Source organism: Piliocolobus tephrosceles, chromosome 6 (genome assembly GCF_002776525.5).
Source record: "Piliocolobus tephrosceles isolate RC106 chromosome 6, ASM277652v3, whole genome shotgun sequence".
Classification (NCBI taxonomy): domain Eukaryota; kingdom Metazoa; phylum Chordata; class Mammalia; order Primates; family Cercopithecidae; genus Piliocolobus; species Piliocolobus tephrosceles.
This window is the reverse complement of record NC_045439.1, coordinates 25,405,762-25,426,532: the sequence shown is the minus strand read 5'-3', so window position 1 is coordinate 25,426,532 and position 20,771 is coordinate 25,405,762. Positions and strand designations below refer to the sequence as shown.

General features: G+C 35.8%; 1 protein-coding gene across 3 annotated transcripts in view; it reads left to right on the top strand.

Moving 5' to 3' along the window:
• The window catches only part of TSHR (thyroid stimulating hormone receptor), a 183,542-nt gene that overhangs the window by 101,486 nt on the left and 61,285 nt on the right, over window positions 1-20,771 (top strand). For all 3 annotated transcript variants that reach the window (XM_023185143.2, XM_023185162.2, XM_023185154.2), the window contains exons 2-3: window positions 9,354-9,425; window positions 15,448-15,522. In XM_023185143.2, coding sequence (XP_023040911.1) covers window positions 9,354-9,425; window positions 15,448-15,522 — 147 coding nt within the window. The remainder of the gene's footprint in view (window positions 1-9,353; window positions 9,426-15,447; window positions 15,523-20,771) is intronic.

Below are 20,771 nucleotides of genomic sequence, written 5' to 3'. Positions count from 1 at the left end.
GATTGTTTTCTTAATTTTTTTCGGATAGTTCATTGTTACCATATAAAAACACTACTAAATTTTGTATGTTGATTTTGTAACCCACTTTACTGAATTTTGTTTATTAGTTCTAACAAATTTGGGGGACTGAGGGAGGGGAGAGGTAGAGGAAGAGAGATTTGTACTGTAAAGAATTGGTTCACATGATTATGGAGGCTAAGAGGCTCAAGATATGCAGTTGGAAAACTAAGACCCACGAGAGCCAAAGGTATAGGATCAGTCAAAGTTGAAAGTCCTGAGAACCAAGAGAGCTGATGATATAAATTCTGGTTTAAATCCAATGGCCTGAGAACCAGAAGAGCCTGTGGTGTAGAATTTAGTCCAAGTCTGAAAGCAAAGAAAATTGGTGTCCCAGCTTAAAGACATCAGAGATAAATAATTTTTCTTACTGAGCCTTTCATTCTATTTAGGCCTTCAATTGATTGGATGAGGCCCATTCACATTGGGAAGGGCAAGCTGCTTTATTGAGTTTACCAATTCAAATGTCAATCTCATCCAGAAATACCCTCACAGACACAATACGAAATAATGCTTAATCAAAATATCTTCATATCCCATGACCCAATCAAGCTAACACATAAAATTAAGCATTATACTTGTGTACACAAATAGACCTTTTTAACTTAACTGTGCATTTCTCCAAATCCTTTAGCAAATTATAAATACCAATCAAGAATGCTGATTGAAACACACCTACCTGTGTGACTACAAGTTAAAACACTGATAACACCAGGTGTTGGTGAGGATGTAGGGTTGACTGGAACTCCTATATATCACTGGTATGAGTGAACATGTTAAAATCATTTTGGAAAGTAGCAGTTTTTGTGATAGTTAAGTATACACTTACCTATGATCCATAAATTATATTCCTTGGTATTTACCCAAGAGCAATGAGTATGTGTGTCCATAAAATGATTTGTACATGGATGTTCTTTGTAGCAGCTTTCTTTGTAGTAGCCCCAAACTGGAAACAACCATCAACTGGAGAATGAACAAAAAAAAGCATATTCATAATTAGCAATAAAAATCACTACTGATACATGTAGCAACACAGATGAGTCTCAGAAACATTATGTTGAACAAAAGAAGCAAGGCAGAAAAGTGGCTAATGTATGATTATTTATGTGAAGTTAATAAATAAGCAATCTGTGATCATAGAATTAAGAATAGTAGTTATCCTATAGAAGAGCAGGATTACTGATATAGTTTGACTGTGTCCCCACTCAAATCTCATCTTGAATTCCCACATGTTGTGGGAAGGACCTGGTGAGAAATAATTGAATCCTGAGAACAGGTCTTTCCTGTGCTGTCTTTGTGATAGCGAGTAAGTCTCACAAGATATGATGGTTTTAAAAACAGGAGTTTCCCTTCACAAGCTCTCTCTCTTTGCCTGCTGCCATCCATGTAAGATGTGACTTGCTCCTCCTCGCCTTCCGCCGTGATTGTGAGGCCTCTTCAACCATATGAACTGTAAGTCCATTAAACCTCTTTTCCTTCCCAGTCTCAGGTGTGTCTTTATTAGCAGTGTGAAAATGGATTAATACAGTAAATTGGTACTGGGAATGGGGTACTGCTGAAAAGATACCTGAAAATGTGGAAGTGACTTTGGAACTGGGTAACAGGCAGAGGCTGGAGCAGTTTAGAGGGCTCAGAAGAAAACGGGAAAATGTGGGAAGGTTTGGAACTTCCTAGAGACTTGTTGAATGACTTTGACCAAAATGCTGATAATGATATGGACAATGAATGAATCATATGGTGAATGAAATCTAGGCTGAGTTTGTCTCAGATAGAGATGAGGAACTTCTGGGGAACTGGAGCAAAGGTGACTCTTGTTATATTTTAGCAAAGAGACTGGCAGCATTTTGCCCCTGCCCTAGAGACTTGTGGAACTTTGAACTTGAGAGAGATTATTTAGGGTATATATATCTATATATCTCATAGAAGAAATTTCTAAGCAGCAAAGCATTAAAGATGTGACTTGGGTGCTGTTAAAGGCATTCAGTTTTAAAAAGGAAACAGAGCATAAAAGTTCAAAAAATTTGCAGCCTGACAATGTGACAGAAAACAAAATCCCATTTTCTGAGGAGAAATTCAAGCCAGCTACAGAAATTTGATTAAGTAATGAGGAACTGAATGTTAATCCCCAAGACAATGGGGAAAACGTCTCCAGGGCATGTCAGAGAACTTTTTGGCAGCCCCTCCCATCACAGACATAGAGGCCTAGGAGGAAAAAATGGTGTCGTGGGGTGGACCTAGGGTCCCTTTGCTCTGTGCAGTCTGGGGACTTGGTGCCCTGCATCCAAGTTGCTCCAGCTGTGTCTAAAAGGGATCAAGGTACAGCTCAGGCTGTAGCTTCAGAGGGTGCAAGCCCCAAGCCTTGGCAGCTTCCACATGATGTAGAGCCTGCGGGTGCACAGAGGTCAAGAACTGAGGTTTGGGAACCTCTGCCTAGATTTCCGAAGATGTATGGAAATGCCTGGATGTCCAGGCAGAAGTTTGCTACAGGGGTGAGGCACTCGTGAAGAACCTCTGCTAAGGCAATGCAGAAGGGAAATTTGGGGTGGGTACCCCCACAGAGAGTCCTCACTGGGGTCCTGCCTAGTGGAACTGTGAAGAGAAGGCCACCGTCCTCCAGACCCCAGAATGGTAGATCCACTGATGGCTTGCACCATGCACCCAGAAAATCTCCAGACACTCAATGCTAGCCTGTGAAAGCAGCTGAGAGGGAGGCTGTACCCTGTAAAGCCATAGGGTTGGAGCTGCCCAATACCATGGGAACCCAACCCTTGCATCAGTGTGACCTGGATGTGAGACATAGAGTCAAAGGAGATCATTTTGGAGCTTTAAGATTTGACTGTCTTGCTGTATTTCAGACTTGCTGACTTTTTGGACTTGTAGCCCTTTTGTTTTGGCCAATTTCTCCCATTTAGAGTGGCTATATTTACCCAATACTTGTACCTGCATTGTATCTAGGAAGTAACTAGCTTGCTTTTGATTTTACAGGCTCATAGGTTGAAGGGACTTGCCTTGTCTCAGATGACACTTTGGACTGTGAACTTTTGAAATAATGCTGAAATGAGTTAAGACTTTGGGAGATTGTTGGGAAGGCATGATTGGTTTTGAAATGTAAGGACATGACATTTGGGAGGGGCCAGGGTGGAATGATATGGTTTGGCTGTGTCCCCAGCCAAATCTCGAGTTCTTGTGGGAGGGACCCAGTGGGAGGCAATTGAATTATAGGAGTAGGTCTTTCCTGTACTGTTCTCATGATACTAAATAAGCCTCATGAAATCTGATGGTTCTAAAATGGGAGTTTCCCTGCACAAGCTCTCTCTCATTACCTGTTGCCATCCATGTAAGACATGACTTGCTCCTCCTTGACTTCTGCCATGATTGTGAGGCTTCCCCAGCCACATGGAACTGTAAGTCCATTAAAACGCTTTTTCTTCCCAGTCTCAGGTATGTTTTTATCAGTAGTGTGAAAATGGACTAATACAATTACTTATTGGAAAACTACACAGGGAACTTTTGGAGTGATGGAGATATTCTATATTTTGATGTAGGCACTGGTCTCATGGGTTTATGTGCACCTATATGCATACAGATATGTGAAGTATACTTATATACACCGAAGAATATAAATATGCACTGTAGATTTGTGCATCTCACTGGGTGTAAAGTAAGCCTTAATAAAGAACTGTGAAATAATAGTTTCAATATAAAAAATTATGCCAAATAATGAAATGAAACCAAATTTAATATTTTCAACAATTTGGAGACCTAAACCAATACTTGTGAATAGACAACTTTCTCCCAGATGGCCTAAGCTGAGCAATTTCGATAAGTCAAACTTGTCAAGTTATTGCTTGAGTTTCTGGGGCTCAGATCACACACAAAAAAACCCAAATCGAAACTCTGTTTGACCCCACATAATAACTCACAAGTACACTTGGATTCTGGGCAGTATGCCATTCTATTTCAGCTGCAGTGTCACACCTTGCATTGTAGACATCACATCACTTGATGTTTCTGTATTATTTGTAAATAATTTAGCAGCAACAGTGACTGAAATTTACTATACCACCCAAAATAGAAAACACAAGAGAATAATGAGTTAAAGTTATTTTATTTTTAAAGAAAAGTCTATATGCAAATAGTCCCAAGTGTTTAACTGCATGATCCTTGTGGGTCTACATCCCTGATTTTAAATCCTACACTTGCTGTATTCTTTCACAGTTTGCCACAGAGTATTTTTTTAATGCACAACAGTAAAACAAATTCACCAATGCAAATTTATTCTTGGCTGGGTGCAGTGGCTCACACCTGTAATCCCAGCACTTTGGGAGGCCAAGGCGGGTGGATTACTTGAGGTCAGGAGTTTGAGACCAGCCTGGTCAACATGGTGAAACCCCATCTCTACTGAAAAAACAAAAATTAGCTGGGTGTGGTTGTGGGTGCCTGTCATACCAGCTACTCGGGAGGCTGAGGCAGGAGAATCATTTGAACCCTGGAGGCAGAGGTTGCAGTGAGCTGAGATTGCACTATGGCACTCCAGCCTGGGTGACAAGAATGAAACTCCATCTCAAAAAGAAAAAAGAAAAGAAAAAAAAATTATTCTTACCAAAATAAGAACACCAGGCAAATGATAAATGTCACATTAAATTGTATTAATATCACCTAATTTGCAATCCACAACTTCACAATATAAAAGAATCTGGATTATTTGTACCAATTCCCTCTTTTTCTACTATGAATACTTTCTATACTCACATAGAATAGTTCAGTGAAATATACTTGGCACACCTCAGTGAAATACTGGTTGATTGATTGACACAGGTGGTTAATACAACAAGAGGCCCTTACGATGAAGATGACATTGATATTAAACAAATAGCAGAATCACAAAATACCCTCAGCCTGTTTGCCAGGAGGCAAATAGGACACACAAGTGGGAAGTTTGGTGTTTCTGGACCACACAGTCTCTGCCATGGCAAAGATCAGCCAGCCTCCTCAACTCAGTACAATTCAGACATGGTCATTAGGTAGGGGCTATAGTGAGAAATGTGTTAAAACCCACACCTACATATGCACATATGCAACACAAGCTACATGTTTAACATTCCAAAAACTGTGTAAGAAACAAAATGTTGGAATGTTGATTGGATTTACATGTTGATGAAATTTCAGTGAAATAAGCCTAGTATCATGCAAGATTACTGTGAAAAATTTAATTGCAACAACTACTCTTTTTTGGAACAGAGAACTGTCAGCTCTCTTTACATTAACCATATTTCTCTCCCCCATTGCTACTGCAAGAACCAAAAAGACAGAACTTAAATCTGGGTCCTACCTGCAAAATCTGCAAGTCAATCAGTGATAGTTCACATGCATGTCAATTTCTACATTATATTTTCCTAAGGCAGACATTTGACAGATATAAATCTCGCCTCAGCAAGGCCCAAAGGAAACATTTGTCATATCTCCAATGATCATTCTTGATTAAAGAAATCACAGAAAAACATATTGACATTGCAAATTCAGCTTGTATCTTTTCTCTCATATAATTTCTATATCTTGAGACCAACTTCTTTAACTATTAAATGTACATTCTCCACATAGGATACAAGACTATAGCTGTGAACTATTTTTCCAATGAGTTACATATGATGTCTTAATCGTTAATAGTAAATAGATGTACTATTTGTATGATGTGAGGTTTTTTGTCATATTTTAGAATCATCATTGTCTTCTTCTTGTGAATTATCAAAGGCAAATAAAAAACAGCCTCTTCAGTAACTAGCATATTTTCATTAAACAAATACTATTGTGATACAAATTCTTTGGACAATAGTGAAGCACCTTGAAGATTTTCTAATATTTTTGTCAAAAGAATACACACTTAGATGTGTACTTGGCCTTTTCCAAAAATATTCAAAATGTATTCTGAAATTAAAATAAAATATTTTGATAAAATAAATACATTCAGTTGGTGTTTTTTCTTTCATTTCTATTTAAAGCAGTAATCACAATATCACAAGATTCTCTGAATAAAAGGCCTTCTCTTGTAAAGGTAGATAATAGAAAGAACATCCAGCCACTTGCCCCTAGATGGAGGGATAAAAACAGATTGATGACAAACATTCTATAAATTAACTCTAGCTACAAAACTATGGCAAATCAAAACAACCACAAAACCTCCACAAAGGTTATGTGCGTGCTGGAGCACATGCATGTGGGGGTCATGAGGCATCCACATAGTACAATAAATTTTCCCCACAACCCTTATTGTAAGGTTGAACTATTGGGGAAAAATGGAGCAAATGCTCTCTAAATAAATATGGTATCATTATTTAATTTCCTAGATGCCATGCCCTCACTAATTATTTTTGTTCTTTATCTGAAGGGAAATAGATACCTTTGAAGAAAACTCCTTTTCAATGTTTTCATAAGCTCAGTCAGAGTACTCACATTTGAAAAGCTAGGAAAGAAATTAAAGCAGAGCTTAAGCTAATATGGTGAATTTTAGAGAGGCAACCAAGACAATTTATACCAAAAGTCAACAAAATTTATACAAACTCAATTATGTCTTTTTTTAGATTATGTGCACATTACTATGAAAATATCCAGGCAAAATGTATGAACTGTTAAATTGCAATTGATTTGGCAATCTATATAACTAGTTGCCATTCTAATCATTTAACATTATTGAAATCTGTATTTTGTGCCAGAGTGTGTTATAATCATGACATTAACTGAATTTATTCAACAAGAAGACATTATTTTTATCTCAGGCTAAGGTTGCTAGCACCCTCAACTTCAATTTTGTTTGATTTACTGTGCATATTGCATTACTACTAAGACAGATGCTCTGAGACACATAATCCTTTTTGGTCTATATATATTGGTGAGCTTTCTTTGGTAAAAAATCTGACTGGGAAAAATATTTTGTTTGTGGAATTAAGCAAAACATTAGTATTTCAAATATTTTTGTCTTTTAAAACACCTTGTGCCACTACTAACTCAACAGTGGGGAAAAGATCTTTGTTCAGAAGTGTATGCGTGCAAAAGAGAAAGAGAATTCAAGAAACAGGTATTACATATTTCAGAAACTCATACTTTGGGAAAGAATAGAAACATTATTTGAACCTTTAGTCCAAAGGCTATTAAATTGCACTTAGATGCTATTTCTGTTCCAAGTCAATTTCTTAGAAATCATTGTAATTTTATTCTAGTTTTGTATTTAATTTTATATACATTATTTACTTTTGAACACAGGCTAAACTCAAAAAATTTTAGCCAGTGAAAGTTACAGTTTAGACCCATATTACCTAACATATTACCATAAATATGCCCACAAAATATTTGCCTTATGATAGCTCTATGAGTAAGACTATCTTTGAGCTTAAACTCAATTGCCTTGGGTGATACTCAACAGGTGTGTATCTTTTGTTTTCCTTTGGCATGGCCAATTTTACACAGAGATTTTGGTAGAATGACTTGTTCTTCTCATATCTTTTTAGCTTCAGAATCTGGATAACTCAATTAAGGAAATATAAGTAGGAGACCTTCAAAGTAGAACAAGTAATTTATGGAACCTGAATTTCTGAAATAATATTAAGGCAACATTGGGCTTCATGGCGAAACACCAGAGGTTGGAAAGAGCTGAAGATTTACTCTTTTGTCATTCACATCACCTCTCTCCATCCATTGTAATAGGTCCTTTTACCAATTAATTTTGTCTTGCTGATACTTTGATTAGGCAAGTTACAGATATATTTTAATCGTTGCAAAAATGAATAATTCAAAGAAAGCATAGACCAAGGAAATAGATTGTTGAGAAGTAACCCCTCAGCTTAGAGAAGAAAAAATACACAATGTTATTCTAATAGCTATAAATGAGGTACTAACTGGATGATGTGTGATTACCAGTGTGATTAAATGGCAAAAACAGACACATGGAGAAGCTGAGTAGTGTGCTAAGGCATTGTCTTTTTGCCAAGTTAATACACTATGCACACTGTTTTCCATACAAGATTCTCAAGTAGTAACTATAGTAAAGAGCATAACTCAAAAAATGGAGTGCGTAGGTGGAGAGGCATACTGGAATGCATGAAGACGTTTCATTATGTATAATGAGAACAGTCTCCACCTTCTGAAGAGTCTCCAAAAAAGCAAACTGGAGGAAAAGTCACACCTTTAAGGTGCAAATCCAACAAAGATGTCTTAAGATTCTGAGGAGGAATTTGCTCCTTGCCAGTCAGTTATTTCCAGACTGCAGGACGTAGATGATAAGATCAAGATATGATTGAGGAGACTTTTACTTGTGCAAGAAGGTAGTAACCATGCCACTATTTTTAACCCTTAAGATTTAAAACATGCATTTAATTGTTTTTAATATGTACTTAATGTATATTCTGATAGCATTCCAAGACAATTCCATTGACAAGTACATGTTATAAATTCAGTAGTCTTAATATACTTATGAATATATTATGTTGTTCGCACGAATGTTCATTGCAGCACTTATCACAACAGCAAAAACATGCAATCAATCTAAATGTCTATCAGTGACAGATTGGATAAAGAAAACATGGTACATATATGCACCATGGAATATTATGCAGCCATAAAAAAGAACAAGATTACGTCCTTTGCAGGGACTTGGATGGAGCTGGAGACCATTATCCTCAGCAAACTGACAGAGGAACAGAAAACCAAATACCACATGTTCTCACTTATAAATGACAGCTAAATGATGCAAACTCATAGACAAAAAGAGAATAGACAGACACTGGGGCCTACTTGAAGGCGGAGGGTGGAAGGAGGGAAAGGAGCAGAAAAAAGTAACTGTTGGGTACTAGGCTTAATACTTGGGTGATGAAATAATCATTACAAAAAAATCCCTGTGACACGAGTTTACCTATATAAAAATTTGCACATGTACCCCCAAACCTAAAGTAAAAGGTAAAATAATCACGTTTTTTCAATTTAATAAAAAGACCCCCAAAAAATGTTGCCCTTCAATTAACAAATAAAGTGTGATGCAAGGCAAGACATATTAGTTTACTGCTAATTCATAGATGAGGTTTGATGATTTATTTTCTGCATCTGAATCTCACACTCAATTCTTATTGGGAGAAAAAATGTATACATATGGTTCTTTGGTATGTTTGTTGAATTTTTTTGTTGATTATGTGTAAGGAAACATAGGTAAAAACTGTCATGCTTTTTAATAATGTGTTTTTATAATTAAGGTGAATTATTAGAAAGGCCCAAAGATTAAAACTCTAATTGTGTAATTGTTATTTTCACAGGAAGCTTGTTGAGACTCACCTGAGAACCATTCCAAGTCACGCATTTTCTAGTCTGCCCAATATTTCCAGAATGTAAGTTTTTTTTTAATATAAAGAGAAGTTTGCATTTGTGATATGTTATTCTCTAAATGTGTCCTATCAAGAAAAATACTCGCTATTACACTTGCATAAATCAATGGCAGTTACATTTTCAATGTATATGACAATTTTATGTACATAATTTTTATTTGACTTTGCTATATCTCCACTCCCTAATTCCTATATGATTTTTTAAAACCTAAATGAAATTTAAATTCATTTGGTTTTGAGAATTTCATAATTCTCGATGTATTTTAATATACCTTGGGATGTGGCAAAACCTTAGCTGTAAATCTCTCCTATAAACATCCCATAGTTTATAAGCTAAACAGATATACAGATAGACAAACATCCATCTGTCCTAGTCACCAATTCTTGAATCACTTTTCACTACTAATACAAATATTTACATTTTATTATACACATAGCCAATGGTTTCAAATCTCTCTTGCGTTAAAAGAGAATTAAAAATAATTCTAAACCTTAAAAATGGAATTGCTATCCCCTTAGAGTGAGGAGAAAAGGGATTTTCCATATTGGGTTGACAAAGAGTGAATGAAATGAAGCAGATCTTTATTTCACTTAATTGATTTTGACAGGCAATCCAGATAATTCAGGCATGTGAAATAATATAACCAGAAGCAATCTGTGCAGTTTTTGGCTAAATGTACTTACTCCATGGCCATTTTGTTAGTGTTTCTGTCATTTCAGTAGTTCTCAACCACAGGCAATTCTCTACCCCTAGAAGAATTTAGCATTTTTGGTAGAGACGGGGCTGCTACTGGCACCTAGTGGGTAAAAGTGAAGGTTGCTGCTAAACATTCTACAGTTCATAGGACATTCCCCATAACAGAATTATCTATTCCAAAATGTCAGCAGTGCTGCGACTGAGAGACCATCCTATTGAACATCTCTGCAGTTTTCTATGTTGCTAACAAGTCCTTCCTCTTTCAGATTCTTGCCTCTGTGTTTTCCTTCATATTCCTCTCTCATTCCTCTTCTTGTCTCACCTGGCTACTCTTCCTCAGTCTCCTTTCCTGACTTCCTATTTTAATTCTGCCAGCTACTTAATTACCAGCTCTTTCTTTATATATTTTGTTCTAATTCCTCTATATCCCACTCTCCTTGAGTAAACACTCCCATTCCTTTGGCTGCACTATTTCCTAATACAGCTAATTTCCAAACATTACCACTTTGATGTCTCACAGGCTCTTCAAAATCAGCATATCCAAAATAAACACATCATCTTCCTCCCAAGCTGTTCCTTCTCTTTTAACAGCACCACTTTAGCATCCTATAAGCTAAAAACCTCGAATTCTTTAGCTCTTCCTTTTCCCTCATCTACCTTATACAACTGCCTATTTGGTGTCTCTACTTGCATGTCCTAGCAGCTTGGCCATTACTTCATTCATTCAACAGATATTTATTGAGCCCTACTTTGTGCCTGGCACTTTGCTAGATGTTCCGTGTGTAACAGTAGACAAAACTCACAGAGGTTCAGTTTTATTCCTAAGAGAGTGATGAGTGTCATGATGGGGTCAGTTATTGGGTGATAATGAAAACTCACATAAGAGGTCCATTACCTAAACAGGAGCAGGGAGAGGAGTTGGAGAAGACTTTCTGAAAAAAAAGAATAGCACCTGACCTGTGATCTGCCTTACATAGCAAAAAGCAGAAGGGAAAATTCTGGGCTTTCTGAAGAATTAAAAGTTTCTTGGAGGTAGAGCTTAGGCGGGGAGGTGGGCAATAGAAAAACATAAAACTTGGGTCTAAGTTAGTACAGAGTCTTGTAAATCATGTGAAGGAGTTTGAAATCTTCCCTAAGGGCAGAGCCATTCAATGGTTTCAAGCAGGCAAGTGAAACAGTCAGATTTTCATTTGAGAAACATTCCCTTGGCTTTGCAGTGGAGTGATGGTTGGAAGTGGAGCAAGGCTGTAGGCAGGAAGCTAGTGAAGAGGCTGATGCAGCGCCCAAAGGACGGGATGGGAAACTGAAGGATGACCATTGAGTGGGAATAATGAAAAAGGATAGAGATTTGAGATATAAATAAGGGAGGGCTGATAAACTTCAAAGTTGACTGATTTGGAGATGGTGGGAGATGGAAAAGAAATGCATCCAAGTTTCTGATTAGGACATCTGTGTGGTTGATGAGCACATTTATTTAGGCAGAGAAGTGTTTTGTATATTTGCTGTGGAGGGTCAGAGGGTGTGTTAGGAATTCAATTTGGGGTGTATGGCATTGAGTACATATCAGGACATAGACAGAATTTTTTCGTTCATTTGACAAATATTTGTTCAGCCCCTACCATGTGCCAATCACTGCTCTGAGAGCTGGTGATATATCAGGGAACAAACAGACAAAGATCCATGTCCCCATGGAGTTTCCATTTGAATGGGAGGAAATAGACAATGAACCAAAAACACAATAAATAAGCAAATTAGATACTAATTTAGAAGGAAATAAGTGTATGGGACAAAGAAAAAAATAGAGTAAAGAGGATTGGGAGTTCTGGGTATAAGGGGGCACACAGGGAGAGATTCAGGTAGAGATTAAAAGTCACAAATAAGTGGGTGTAACTGGGACCAGGAGGAGGCATCCATAGAGAGGGAGAAGCTAAAGAGAGTGAAGAAAGAACAATTTTAAGAGCATGTGGTCCCTGAAGAGGCAGGAGGGGATGAGAGCCAAATAGAGAGATTGGCCTTCTATGGGAAGATGGTCACTTTTTACATCATAACAGGAAAGTTATGTTGTAGGACTTTCTTCTTAGTTCACCTAAAAGCCAGGTTCTTGTCACATGGCCATAAAAGATTAGGCTCACAGACACTTTGAAAAGTGATAAAAATAGAATTTATTGGGTAAAAGGGGAAAAAAGGGAAACAGGGACTCTCAGCAAAGCGAGAGTCCTCCTAGCCCGTTTCCCGCCTCACAGATTGAATCCCAGGTACCACCTCAGAACAGGAGAGGCCAGGCTCCTCCCCACTATAAATGAACTTCCAAAGCTCCACCCCAGTACACACTTCTCCCAGGGCACAGGCAGTTGAAGGTTCTGCTACGGAGCCCTTTTTTACTTAACTGTCTCAGTTGTAGGAAAAGATGGGACAGATACAGGTAAACTAACAGGCTTATTTGTTGGGAATTCAAGGCATTCTCATGTTAAAGTTTCAAACATTTCTATAACTTATCAAATTATTAAAAGACATCTAAGAAGATGGAAGATGGAAGTGGCAGAGTTAGAAATTTGATGAGAAGATTTGAAATAAAAGTGATGAGCAATAAGAAGAGGGTTGGTTGACTGAGATATAGGAAACACCCAAACAGATCTGAAGGCTCCACTGAGGCTTCCCCCAGGGAGACTGCTGGATTCTCCAGTCTGGGTTAAGTAATAGGGTTCCCTGAACTCTATCAAGCACTTAACACCTTGTGTTAATCCCATTTACCTTGTATGTTAATCTGTATCTCTGAGTACTGTGAGTTCCTTGAAGGTAGGGAACAGGCCTTTTTTGTCATTGTCCAGAAGGATGTCTGTCATACAATTAATGTTCAATACATATTTGTGGAATAAAAGCACATATACATACCTGAATAATAATTAAAGATTTGATATATCTTGGGGAGAATAAAAGAGATCAATAGGATGAAGCTAGGTTCGTCTGAGATGGTTCAAATTCCCACTTGGTATTCTGGCATAATTGTTAACAGCACCTTGCTTTAACTCACAAAAATAGCCCAGTTTGAATGATAAGTCATATGGTGACTGTAATGATTATATGGTATTTACATATGAAGAAGAAGTAGGATCTGATTTTTCATAGTTATAGAATGGGGTAAGTAAGCAGGGAATCACAATTTTTATCCCACTGAATAAACGATTCCTACCAGTTGTCTTTACAACCAAGCTATCACAGCCCTTCAAAGAGGTGTCATTAGGTTGGAGAAACTGGAACTTCCATTTGATAATATGGGCCAAGTGACTATCCTTCTGGAATCTTGAGAAAGACTCATACTTCTTAACTAAGAAATTCAGTAGAAGATTTGGAGCAATGGAAAAGTTGCTTAGGAAAACAAGTTGGCAGCCTTGAAAAATGAATCTTGCTCTGCTAGCTGGCTCAGCTTCATCCCTGATAAATCCCCACAGTCTCTACATGGTACATTAATTCTTTTCAATCTGTTTCATTGTTTCCTTTATGTTAGAAATATATTTGTATCAAAAAAATTTATGTGTTATTATCCACAAGAGGCAAAGGGTTAAGAGACTGGGTAAATCAAAGGATAATTGTTTAGAGAATGGGTAATTCAAAATAGAAAGCACAAAGCCATTAGAATACTCATAATAACCAAGATAAAAACTCAGAATGGAACAATCAGCACTCCTCTTGTAAACATTGCATTGATGAGGATATTTTATGGGCAGATTCAATTCAAACGATAGGCCAGTGGTTCTCAGCACTGCCCACACATTAGAATCGGCTAAGAAGCTTTTGAAAAGTAAAAGACTCATCCCTCATAAACTCTGATTTAATTATCCTAGACCAGGTCTTGGACATCTGTGTATTTTAAAAGCCCTTCAAGTAGTTTAATTGCATGTCCAGGGTTGAGAATCTCTGCTATGGCTAGCTGGAAACCAGCTGTCAATTGTTCATTTTCACAAATGTCATAGAAATACCTCTCAACAGAAAGTGGTCATTGAGTTTGGCCGCATTAGTCATTCTCAGCACAAGATGGAATTTGAGGAAACTATTTGAAACATTCCTTATATGTTCTTGACAAGTTGTATTATTTAGGAATTTCTCTTCCTTTTTCAGTACTTGAAGCTTTTATCTGAATTACTTTTTGCTTACAAAGTTTAAGACGGAGCTTGAATTTTCAGTTTCATTTAAAATCACGAAGAGAAGTCTTAAGGGAGTATGTGGTCACCCTGTGCAATGCTCCTCTAGAGAACTGTGGTTTTCTCTTCGTCTTTGAAACTACACGTCTAATTCCATGTTATTAGACATTCCATTAAAAATGCTTCTTATTCACTCTAGTGTTCTTTTCTGATGATGCCCGTGGGTTTTTTTTTTTTTTTTTTTTTCTATTTTGAGGAACTCTTCTAGTCATTCAGTCGCTTAATAAGAGTCTACAACATGCCAAGCACTCTGAAAGGCACTCAAGAGTCAGTGGCCAAAAACAGACACAGTTCTGCATTTCAGAGAATTTACAGTCTAGTGAGACACCATAAATATTACCCAAAGAATGGAAAGTTTGCACTGTGATAATTAGTGAAAGGAGTCTGTAGTGATATATAGTGATATCTCACTATATATATATATCCCTGTATATATACCATATATATACATATGTATGGCAGATTCAATTCAAACTATAGGTCAGTGGTTCTCAAAATTGCCTACACATTAGAATCAGCTAAGAAGCTTTTGAAAAAAAAAGTACTTGACTCATCCTTCATAAACTCTGATTTAATTACCCTAGACCAGGTCTTAGACATCTGTATATTTTAAAGGCAATAGAAGAGTTCCTTTAAAATGGAAGAGTTCCTCAAAATAGAAAACAAAAAAAACACAAGCATCAGAAAAGAACACTAGAGCGAATAAGAAGCATCATTTTTAATGGAATGTCTAATAACATGGAATCAGACACGTAGTTTCAAAGAAGATGAAGAGAAAACCACAATTCTCCAGTGGAACATTCCACAGGGTGACACCATATGTATATATATCCCTACATATACATACGGGAAATTTTAATCAGGGGGTTTGGGGAAAGTTTCTGAAGGAAATGACAGTTAAATGAGAACTTAGGATAAATAGGAGTTAATATACAGGAAGAATTCAGGTATCACAAGATCTGAAAAAAAGTAGTAAGCAATTTTAACATAATTAGGCAGAATCTATGAGAGTTATACATGTTGCATGATCTGGGAAACCCATAACAAAAAAGTTATGTCAAAAATAGTATGTTTGAAGTTTACAACCCTAGTAACTGTCTATTTTGTCTTATATTTTTCTGACATTCAGCTACTTGTCTATAGATGCAACTCTGCAGCAGCTCGAATCACACTCCTTCTACAATTTGAGTAAAGTGACTCACATGTAAGTACAAGGAAAAGTGCAGCATAGACCTAAGCCACAACCACTCTTGACTGATAATCTTGGGGCTCCAGATGGCAATGGGAGCTGGTTTCTAGATTGTGAGTCAAAACTTCTGTCTATGAGTAAATTATTAACCTGTTCTCATTCTCAATTTATGTTAATTCATCTTCATTACACCTCAATTCCATAGCTGGAAGTTAGACAACCTTAAAAGTTCTGTTCTTGAACCACTATCTGTTCTATTACTACTGTGTCAGCATATTTTATTGATGTGAATGTCAGTGAGACAATAAGTACTTACTGAGTAACTACTTGATTCTATGATCTGTGCAAGATTCTACAAAGCTGGCGTATTTTCCTTAATTTGGAAAGAGAAGAGTTGCTTAGTGAGATTAGAACAGTAGGGAATGTAATAACCCTAGTTCTGTAGTGGGTCAGAGTTGGGTCTGAACACCAGCATCTCTGCCTATTCCTTATCTCCCCTTGGACAAGTCATGTAACCTTTCCTAGCCTCATTTGCAAAATAAGTGTAATAAGAGTTGCAACTTCATGTTTATCATAAATATTGAATTATATCTAGCAAATGAAAACCAGTCAATATACCTCAGAATAATTTTTCTATTTCTCTAGTAGATTACAATCTACAAAAAGTGTCACATAAATAATCACATTGCATTATTTTAAGCAGCTATGTATTAGCATTATTTTAAGCAGCTATGTATTACTAATCATTAACTCGATTTTCTTGATGAAGAAACAAAAATACTTATCTATAAATACTTAGTATATCCTAACATTACATTAAACATTGCATGAGTGTTATTTGTCTGGTTATTATTTAACCCTTAAAACAACCCTGTGAAGCAGATACAATTATTTCCATTATTTATATAAGAAAAACATAAATGCAGAGAGGCTAAATATGTTTTCCTTGGTCAAACAGTTACTAAGGGATAAGGGCAGAATCTTTATACCATAAATGTATTACTTAAAAATTATTCCCTATCCACTACATTAAGATGCTTTCAAGAATATTGAAGCCCAAGATACTGCTTCCAAGTATGGTAAGCTACCTTACATCAGATCAACTATTAGTTTGAGAATAACTTAAGGAGCTGAATCTTTTTTAAAATGTTTGAAAATATTAGAGTGTTACGAAGACAGTAAGAACTCAATGGGCAATAAGCAAATCCCAAAAAGATCATTTGGTTATTTTTCCCCTTGAGGTATTTCCTGAATTGTAAGCAACAGCTTAAGGGCTAGGAAACTGACCAGAGGTTTAAGCATCTATTAGGGCTAGGAAAATCAAAATTTGGGTTCAGGGCTTGCCAAGAAAGATTGTTCCTAGTAAACAATCCAGGGTTTTAGTTGAGATCACTGAAGAGCTTCATCTTAGAAGTATGGGAAAACTGTGAATAGATCAGCCCTTGCAAAGACTAAAGCCTAGCTTTGAATCAATCAAAAATAACTCAAAAGTTTGCGGGGCAAAAAAATCAAGAGAAGATAGACAACAGAAAATGATCCTTAGGAAGTTCAAACATTGGCGTTATCAGACACAGACTTCAAAATAACTAGCATGTTCAAAAATTTAAATGACAAGAGAGAATTTCAGAATAAAACTGAAAATGATAAAAAAAAAGATCAGTTGTAAACTCTAGAATCTAAAAAGTCAATAACAAAATCTAAATACATGAGTTTAACAAGAGATTAGACATAGCTCAATGGAGAATTAGTAATCTGGAAGATAGGTCAGAAGACTATAATCAGTCTGAAGCATGGAGAGAAAGAGAAAATAAGAAATATGTAGCACAATAAAAAGTCTAGCATACCTATGATTAAATTATTAACCTGTTAGATCCCAAGAAAAGAGAGAAAGAATGAGAGAAGCAATATTTGAAAGAAACTTTCCAAAACTCTTAAGAGGCACCAAGTCACATATGTTAGAAGTACTGCAAACCCCAAAAGGATAAATATGAAGAAAGCCACATCGAGCCACATCATAGTAAAATTGCTAAAAACCAAAGACAAAAAGAAAATTATAAAAACCAGCAAGGCTGGGCACAGTGACTCATGCCTGTAATCCCAGCATTTTGGGAGGCCAAGGTGGGTGGATCACAAATTCAGATCGAGACCATCCTGGCCAACATGGTAAAACCTCATCTCTACTAAAAATACAAAAATTTGCTGGGCATGGTGGTATGTGCCTGTAATCCCAGCTACTCGGGAGGCTGAGGCAGGAGAATCACTTGAACCTGGGAGGCGGAGGTTGCAGTGAGCTGCACTGCACTCCAGCCTGGGCAACAGAGCGAGATTCCGTCTCAAAAAAAAAGCAGCAAGAAAATAATAAATAATACTTTCAAGAATGTAACAAGACTAATAGCTGACTTTTCAACAGAAATCATAGAATTTATAAAACAATAGAAAGATATTTGTGAACAGCAAAACAGCAAATATCTGCCAGCCCGACCAAAAGATTATTTAAAATTAGAAAAAGATAGATACTTCAAGCAAACAAAAATTGAAAGAATTTATTACCATTAGACTCATAATAAAGGAACTACTAATGGGAATTACTAAGACAAAAGTAAAGCGATTCCACATGCTAACACATTTCTGTGCAGGAAGAAATGAAAAGCAACAGAAAAGGTCAATATATGGGTAAATATAAATGAATCTTGACTGCACAAAATGAAATAATGTCTTAGGGGAGTTAAAATACTGTTCTTTGCTCTGCATGATAGTATGGGATCATAAAATTGTGCAGACTGAAAGTGTATTAAGCAATCTTAATAATCAATAAGAAAAATTATGTTGTGACTTCTAAAAGCTTTTATGAAAACATTAAAATTTCTCAGTCAGTTATAAATGGAAAGGAAAAAATAATAAAACTAATATTTCACATACTGTAATTGTCAACATTAGAAACACTTACAAGTAAAATGCTTTACTGCTTTGTAAAAACTTATCAAGAGTAGCTTAGACAGTGCTTGACCTTTTATCTTTATTATATAAGTTACAAGAGAATATCTTTTCAACACCCTGGCAAATTGTCATACTTCTTTCTAAGTCTAGATTAGCTTCCATCATTTTATCCTTTGCTTTTTAAATATTATAAAATATTTTCAAGTATTTCTTTAATGTGAAATTTTTTTTTACCATCATTGTATCTTTTGGGACATCTTTATCCTTTGCATCCATTTTTCTCCCATCACTAAGTTCCTCTGATTAAATACCTAGAGTTTCCCAGCCAGCCTGGACAACATAGTGAGATCCTGTCTCTACCAAAAAAAAAAAAAAAACAGCAAAATTAGCTGAGCATGGTAATTCAAACTTGTGGTCCCAGTTACACAGGAGGCTGAGGTGAGAGGATTAATTGAGCTCAGGCATTCAAGGCTGCAGTGAGCTATGATCACACCACTGCACTCCAGCTTGGATGACAGAGCAAGACTTGGTCTCTAAAATAAATAAATAAATAAATAAATAAATAAATAAATAGTCTCAGATGGTGGTGGTATCAACATTTTCATGCCAGTGATTTATTCTATGACTCCATTTACATTTCATTTGGATTTCCTTTTCAGTAACATTACATTTCATTTCTTTGCTTCATTTTCATCTTTATTGGTAAATTCACTCTTTCAATTAGCCATTTTTAGGCAATGTCATATGAGGTGATTACTGGCAAACACATAGGAAACACAATGACATGCTTTATTGTTTGTGAATGAACTGAGCAAGAGATGCCCAGTGAGCAACCATCAATGACTTTGAAAGGAGAGATGTAGTTGGTCACCTATTATAATGCGCATCTGTTATTTACATAGTGATCTGTGGACTGAAGAGCTGGCAACAAAGTTTGTACTTTATTCAGTGATTAGTAGTTAATATACTATGGTAACTGAAACTTGAGGGATGTTGTTGAGGACAGTTATCATTTACATTTGATTAAATCATGGTGACTGAACTTCATGTGTATTGGAGCCATGCAAAGTAGAACTGCTTGTATGAATAGAATTAAAATATGCAATAGCTTTTTTAAAAAAGTATAGGACATTATAAATAATGTTAAAGTGTTCTAAACGTCTTTGAATTATCTGAGAAGTGGTAAAAGTACTAACTGAAATTAAACTTTTATAAATCATAAATAAATGTTTTAACCCACAGGGCAGCTACTAAAATGCTTGTAGAAGACTGGATAACTAATAGGCTAATAGCAGTGGGGAATGAAATAATGAAATTAATTAATTAATATGTAAAAAGCAAGAAATTGTAAGAAAAAGAGAGTTTCTGGAATAAATAGTAGATTTAACTCCAAATAATCAGCATTCACATTAACTGCATTAAATGTAGAAGGACTAAATACTCTAAGCAAAATACAAAGATTGATTGGTTAATTTTTAATACTCGCTGTATGCTGCTTACAAGAGACATTTTAAACATTATATAGAAAGGTTGAAAGTGAAAAGATAAAAATACATAAAATGCAAACAGTAACTAACAGAAAACTGATGTAAATATACATATATATAAAGCATAAAGCCTTACTCTAAGGAAGTAGAGTAATTATTTCATAATGATTAAAGGAATCACTATATAAGATATAGTGATTCTAAATTTAATGTCTATAAGAGCATAGCTTCAAACCGTATGAAGCAGAAACTGGTAGATCTAAAAAGATAAACAATAATTGGCAATCATAGTGAGAGCTTGTTTTAATATAGTTTTATCAATAACTGATAGAACAAGCACACCAAAATAGTAAATATACTGATAAAAATTAATAAAAAGATTTGAACATAATTTACAAACTTGATTATATTGACTTATAAAAAATATTGTATCCAACAACTGCAGAGTATATATTCTTCTCAAGGACACATGGAACATTTGCTAAAATTGACTGCATGTGGGGCCATAAAAGCAAGTCTCAATAGATTACAAAAAAAATTAAAATCAGCATGTAAATAACCTAACTTCTAAATAACTCTGACTTCTAATTAACCATAGGATTAAGGAAGAAATCATAATAAACATTAGAAAATAATTTTAACTAAATGATAATAAAAATATGACATATTAACACCTGTGGGATGAGTCAAAGTCATGCTCAGAAGAAAACATATAGCCTTAAGACAACATATATTAGAAAAGAAGGCTAAAAATAAATCATTTATGTATCCTTCATAAGAAGTTTATAACAGAGCAGTACATTAAAACCAAAGAAAATAAAATAACACTGAGGCCCAGGA